The sequence below is a fragment of the Pristiophorus japonicus genome, chromosome 15, assembly GCF_044704955.1.
Source record: "Pristiophorus japonicus isolate sPriJap1 chromosome 15, sPriJap1.hap1, whole genome shotgun sequence".
NCBI classification, from domain to species: Eukaryota; Metazoa; Chordata; class Chondrichthyes; family Pristiophoridae; genus Pristiophorus; species Pristiophorus japonicus.
This window is the reverse complement of record NC_091991.1, coordinates 128,694,771-128,701,846: the sequence shown is the minus strand read 5'-3', so window position 1 is coordinate 128,701,846 and position 7,076 is coordinate 128,694,771. Positions and strand designations below refer to the sequence as shown.

Below are 7,076 nucleotides of genomic sequence, written 5' to 3'. Positions count from 1 at the left end.
TATGCCTCGGCTAATAAAGGCAAGTATTTTGTATGCCTTCTTAACGACCTTATCTACCTGGCCTGCTACCTTCAGGGATCTGTGGACCTGCACTCCAAGGTCCATCTGTTCCTCTACACTTCTCAGTGTCCAACCATTAAATGTGTATTCCCTTGCCTTGTAGCCTTCCCCAAATGCATACCTCACACTTTTCCGGATTTAATTTAATTTGCCACTGTTCTGCCCACCTGACCAGTTCATTGATATTTTCCTGCGGTCTACAGCTTTCTTCTTATCAACCACACAGCCAATTTTAGTATCATCTGTAAACTTCTTAATCATACCCCCTACATTCAAGTCTAAATCATTGATATATACCACAAAAAGCAATGGACCTAGTACTGAGTCCTGCGGAACCCCACTTGAAACAGTCTTCCAGTCACAAAAATACCCATCAACCATGACTCTTTGCTTCCTGTCTCTGAGCCAATTTTGGATCCAACTTGCCACTTTGCCCTGGATCCCATAAGCTTTTACTTTTGTGACCAGTCTGCCATGTGGGACCTTATCAAAAGCCTTGCTAAAATCCTTTTACACTTCATCAAACACAGTACTCTCATCGACCCAATGGGACCAAGAACACACTGACACACGCACTTTATGCATTGAGTGGTCAATGAAAAGCTATAATTAGGTTTCTCAATGGCATTGACTTTGTGGAAGGAGCCTTTTTATATATTTTCCTTGAAATTTGACTCAAAACTAAAACTAAAAACGTAGGACCTCAAAAGTAGTAATCCCGGGATTGCTACCAGTGCCACGAGCTAGTCAGAGTAGGAATCGCAGGATAGCTCAGATGAATGCGTGGCTTGAGCAGTGGTGCAGCAGGGAGGGATTCAAATTCCTGAGGCATTGGAACCGGTTCTGGGACCAGTACAAACCGGACGGTCTGCACCTGGGCAGGACCGGAACCAATGTCTGAGGGGGAGTGTTTGCTAGTGCTGTTGGGGAGGAGTTAAACTAATATGGCAGGGGGATGGGAACCAATGCAGGGAGACAAAGGGAAACAAAATGGAGACAAAAGCAAAAGACAGAAAGGGGATGAGTAAAAGTGGAGGGCAGAGAAACCCAAGGCAAAAAACAAAAAGGGCCACTGTACAGCAAAATTCTAAAGGGTCAAAGTGTAATAAAAAGGCAAGCATGAAAGCTCGGTGCCTCAATGCAAGGAATATTCGGAACCCAGGAGAGGGCTCTGAGCTAGTTAGAGTGGGTGAGAGCTCAGATGAACAGGACCCCAAGAAAGAATGCAAAAGGCAGGAGGCAACAGAGCAGAGTAACATTGGGGTAAGTGTAAACCACAAAGTGATAGGAAGGGACAATATGTATTAATATAAAGGGGGGGTCAAAACTAAAAATCATGGTTTAAAAACCAGTATTAAAACACTCTACCTAAACGCACGCAGCATTTGAAATAAAGTAAATGAGTTAATGGCACAAATCATTACAAATGGGCATGATTTGGTGGCCTTTACAGAAACATGGTTACAGTGTGGCCAAGACTGGGAATTAAACATACAGGGGTATCTGACAATTCGGAAAGATAGACAAGAAGGGAAAGGAGGTGGGGTAGCTCTGTTAATAAAGGATGATATCAGGGCAGTTGCGAGAGACGATATTGGCTCTAATGAACAAAATGTTGAATCATTGTGGGTGGAGATTAGAGATAGTAAGGGGAAAAAGTCACTGGTGGGCGTAGTTTATAGGCCCCCAAATAATAACTTCACGGTGGGGCGGGCAATAATCAAGGGAATAATGGAGGCATGTGAAAAAGGAACGGCAGTAATCATGGGGGATTTTAACCTACATATCGATTGGTCAAATCAAATCGCACAGGGTAGCCTTGAGGAGGAATTCATAGAATGCATACGGGATTGTTTCTTAGAACAGTATGTTACAGAACCTACAAGGGAGCAAGCTATCTTACATCTGGTCCTGTGTAATGAGACAGGAAAAATAAATGATCTCCAAGTAAAAGATCCTCTCGGAATGAGTGATCACAGTATGTTTGAATTTGTAATACAGATTGAGGGTGAGGAAGTAGTGTCTCAAACCAGCGTACTATGCTTAAACAAAGGGGACTACAGTGGGATGAGGGCAGTGTTGGCTAAAGTAGACTGGAAACACAGACTAAACGGTGGCACAATTGAGGAACGGTGGAGGACTTTTAAGGAGCTCTTTCATAGTGCTCAACAAAAATATATTCCAGTGAAAAAGAAGGGCGGTAAGAGAAGGAATACCAGCCGTGGATAATCAAGGAAATAAAGGAGAGTATCAAATTAAAAACCATGCGTATAAGGTGGCCAAGGTTAGTGGGAAAATAGAAGATTGGGAAAATTTTAAATGACAGCAAAGAATGACTAAGAAAGCAATAAAGAAAGGAAAGATAGATTATGAAAGTAAACTTGCGCAAAACATAAAAACAGATAGTAAAAGCTTTTACCGATATATAAAACGGAAAAGAGTGACTAAAGTAAATGTTGGTCCCTTAGAAAATGAGAAGGGGGATTTAATAATGGGAAATGTGGAAATGGCTGAGACCTTAAACAATTATTTTGCTTCCGTCTTCACAGTGGAAGACACAAAAACCATGCCAAAAATTGCTGAATGTGGGAAGGGAGAACCTTGAGACAATCACTATCACTAGCGGGGTAGTGCTGGACAGCTAATGGGACTCAAGGTAGACAAGTCCCCTGGTCCTGATGAATTGCATCCCAGGGTATTAAAAGAGATGGCGGAAGTTATAGCAGATGCATTCGTTATAATCTACCAAAATTCTCTGGACTCTGGGGAGGTACCAGCGGATTGGAAAGCAGCTAATGTAACGCCTCTGTTTAAAAAAGGGGGCAGACAAAAGGCAGGTAACTATAGACTGGTTAGTTTAACATCTGTAGTGGGGAAAATGCTTGAAGCTATCATTAAGGAAGAAATAGCGGAACATCTAGATAGGAATAGTGCAATCAAGCAGACGCAACATGGATTCATGAAGGGGAAATCATGTTTAACTAATTTACTGGAATTCTTTGAGGATATAACGAGCATGGTGGATAGAGGTGTACCGATGGATGTGGTGTATTTAGATTTCCAAAAGGCATTCGATAAGGTGCCACATAAAAGGTTACTGCAGAAGATAAAGGTACGCGGAGTCAGAGGAAATGTATTAGCATGGATCGAGAATTGGCTGGCTAACAGAAAGCAGAGAGTCGGGATAAATGAGTCCTTTTCGGGTTGGAAATCGGTGGTTAGTGGTGTGCCACAGGGATCGGTGCTGGGACCACAACTGTTTACAATATACAGAGATGACCTGGAAGAGGGGACAGAGTGTAGTGTAACAAAATTTGCAGATGACACAAAGATTAGTGGGAAAGCAGGTTGTGTAGAGGACACAGAGAGGCTGCAAAGAGATTTGGATAGGTTAAGTGAATGGGTTAAGGTTTGGCAGATGGAATACAATGTCGGAAAATGTGAGGTCATCCACCTTGGAAAAAAACACAGTAAAAGGGAATATTATTTGAATGGGGAGAAATTACAGCATGCTGTAGTGCAGAGGGACCTGGGGGTCCTTGTGCATGAATCCCAAAAAGTTAGTTTGCAGGTGCAGCAGGTAATCAAGAAGGGGAATGGAATGTTGGCCTTCAGTGCGAGAGGGATGGAGTACAAAAGCAGGGAGGTCCTGCTGCAACTGTATAGGGTATTGGTGAGGCCGCACCTGGAGTACTGCGTGCAGTTTTGGTCACCTTACTTAAGGAAGGATATACTAGCTTTGGAGAGGGTACAGAGACGATTCACTCGGCTGATTCCGGAGATGAGGGGGTTACCATATGATGATAGATTGAGTAGACTGGGTCTTTACTCGTTGGAGTTCAGAAGGATGAGGGGTGATCTTATAGAAACATTTAAAATAATGAAAGGGATAGACAAGATTGAGGCAGAGAGGTTGTTTCCGCTGGTCGGGGAAACTAGAACTAGGGGGCTCAGCCTCAAAATACGGGGGGAGCCAATTTAAAACCGAGTTGAGAAGGAATTTCTTCTCCCAGAGGGTTGTGAATCTGTGGAATTCTCTGCCCAGGGAAGCAGTTGAGGCTAGCTCATTGAATGTATTCAAATCACAGATAGATAGATTTTTAACCAATAAGAGAATTAAGGGTTATGGGGAGCGGGCGGGTAAGTGGAGCTGAGTCCACGGCCAGATCAGCCATGATCTTGTTGAATGGCGGAGCAGGCTCGAGGGGCTAGATGGCCTACTCCTGTTCCTAATTCTTATGTTCTTATGAAAACTCTTCTTGAAATCTCTGCATTTCATTCGGATTTAAACCAAAAACAGAATAATGTGTGGGAAATTAAGAACCTAAAAGAGTCAATCTCATAAATAGAAATAATTTTTTTTTAAATCTCAAATTCGAAAAGAAAATTAGGGCTATAGTATTGGCAGAGGGACTTCTCCAGCAATACTGGGATAATTAATTATATTCTAATACACGTTTGCTCTTCAGCGCCACCGTAAGGTTAGTGCAGGCAGCCCTGTTGTCCGACGCACGTTCTGACGCACGGGTGCGGGGCGTTGCTGGGGCCTCTGCCCCGCACAAATATGGCGGCCCTGCCAACCGTCACGGCGCGGTGTGAGAGTTCAGCAGTGGGTGCGGTGCAGAGGCACGTGACATGGAAGATGGCCTCCGTGCAGTGGTAAGCAGCTTTTACAGCTGATTGAAACTTTTTAACGGCGTGACTTTTTATCCTGAACAATAACACCTGGGTGAAATTCTCTACCTCAACCTCCCGTCACTGTGCGGGCCTCTGAAAATACATTTATTGGATGTTTAACATCACTAAAGGCACTGCAAACTGAACAAGTACATACCTCTGCCTAGGTTTTTGAAAAATCGAATCATCGTTTTAACGCGCTTCATTTCAATGCCAGATCCTCACAATGTTGTTTTGTTTCCATTGCAGTGGTCAGCAATGTTAAAATCAAATTTAAAACAGCAAATTCCAAAAGTGCCCTTTCATTTAGCAAAGAGGAAAGGCAAAATAGCCTTTTAGATGTAATCTTTTGTCAGAAAATAATTGAAATATTTTTCAAATGTTGCAATTTATTATGCCCACAAGTATTGCTAAGTGCAAATACTCCTGTTTAATTTTGGGCAATTTTCAACACTTGCAAAAGGTCTGTTGTTTATTTTGTATCTTAAAATTATAAGATAAATATCTTTCAATGGATTACAACATGGATTCATTTAATTCAGGGGTTCAGTTAATGTCATACAAAGTGAGAGGTTTATCATCATCATAGGCAGTCCCTCAGAATCAAGAAAGACTTGCTTCACTCTTAGCATAAGTTCTTGGGTGACTGTACAGTCCAATACGAGGACCGCAGTCTCTATCACAGGTGGGACAGACAGTGGTTGAGGGAAAGGGTAGGTGCGGAGTCTGGTTTGCCACACGCTCCTTCCGCTGCCTGCGCTTCATTTCTGCATGCTCTCGGTGACTAGACTCGAGGAGCTCAGCGTCCTCCTAAATGCACTTCCTCCACTTAGGGTGGTTTTCGGTCAGGGACTCCCAGGTGTCAGTGGGGATGTCGCACTTTATCAGGGAGGCTTTGAATCCCATGGTTAATTTTCCATATTGGAGGAGTTTAGTTAACATCGGTATAGATATAGTCATTGTGTAATATGTTCAGCTCTTGTGCTGTTGACTTAAAGCCAGGACTCTAATCTTCTTTGATTATGGTAGTAGCAAAAAATAAATTTAAATATCAATATCTAGGTCAGATCCGCAGCTTCTGCTGTAACAGCATGGATATCTTGTAGGATGCCTGTGAATTTTCTCTGAAAGCCGTGTTCAATGATGAGCTCCACAGTCGCATGATGGTGATGCTTTAATCTTCCATCAATGGAGAAAGTGGCATCTATGATGACCGGTTCTGAGGCGTTTGATGGTTGTCCACTGTGTGCAAGGAAGGTTTGTTCAGGTTGTACTGTGGGGTCTTCCTAAAAAGTATGTCGCAGTTCTTCCAAGCATTTCACCATCGGTCATCAAGGCTGAAGGGAGATCGCTGAAGGGCCTTCTAGATTTGAGATGAGTTGGTGGTAGGTTGGTCAAGTCGGCCTGGATCAGAATGTCTTTGCTGGTGTAACGGTTGTATTGTCTGGAGACTGCATATTCACCGTGTCGGTGTGGTGATGTGATGTTTGCAAGCACGGGCAGCCAAAGTGTTGGTGTCGATAAAAGCGTATCAGTGATAATTCTCATAGTAGAGTTCAGCAGGACATTAATGGATTTGACTTGGACTTGATAGCCATGCTGGAGAGCAGTACTCCACTGTAGAGTACACCAGGGTGAGTGCTGCCATACAGAAGGTTTGAGTGTCAGCGCACCATGTGGATCCGGCAAGTTTCTGGATCAGGTTGACCCTACTCTTTTTTTTTAAAAAAAAAACATTTCTTAATGTTCTGGAAATGCTGTCTAAACGACAGGGTGCAATTGAGCGTGACTCCTAAATAGGAGGGTTTTTGATATGGTTTACCTCTACGCCGCAAAAGGAGACTTTCAAAAAGCTTGATTTGCTTGATGGATGTTGAGGTGGAATGTTGCAGCGACAGTCTTTTGCGGGTTTGGCCGAGGTCGCCATCGGCAGAATCAAGTCTTCATCTCTATAGATTACTGGTCAGGGTCTCCTTGGTGGCGGACAGATTAATGTTTTGTGTGGCCAAGCCAATGACATCTGCGTATGTGAACTTGCTGGACTCTGTTTTGGGCAGATCAATGGTGTAAATTTTGAACAACTGGGTGCCAGGACAGAACCCTGTGGGAATCCGCTGTTCAGTTTTCTATATCTGCTCTTCCGGGTGCCAGAGTACACACAAAAGTGTTGGTTGCTAAGCACGAAGTTGAGAAGAGGACACAAAAAGCCTGCAAAGGAATAAAGATAAGTTAAGTGAGTGAGCAATAAGGTGGCAGGCAGAGTATAATGGGGAAATGTGAGGTTCTTCACTTTGGTAGGATAATTAGGAAAATGGAGTATTTTTTAACTGGTGAGAAAC

The 7,076-nt window shown here is 43.2% G+C and overlaps 1 protein-coding gene across 1 annotated transcript in view; it reads left to right on the top strand.

Annotated features, from left to right (window-relative positions):
• Positions 1 to 4,684: 4,684 nt before the first annotated feature.
• Positions 4,685 to 7,076, top strand: part of vps35l (VPS35 endosomal protein sorting factor like) — a 164,894-nt gene continuing 162,502 nt past the window's right edge. Inside the window, exon 1 of the mRNA XM_070900915.1 lies at positions 4,685 to 4,719. Coding sequence (XP_070757016.1) covers positions 4,703 to 4,719 — 17 coding nt within the window. The 5' untranslated portion in view covers positions 4,685 to 4,702. The remainder of the gene's footprint in view (positions 4,720 to 7,076) is intronic.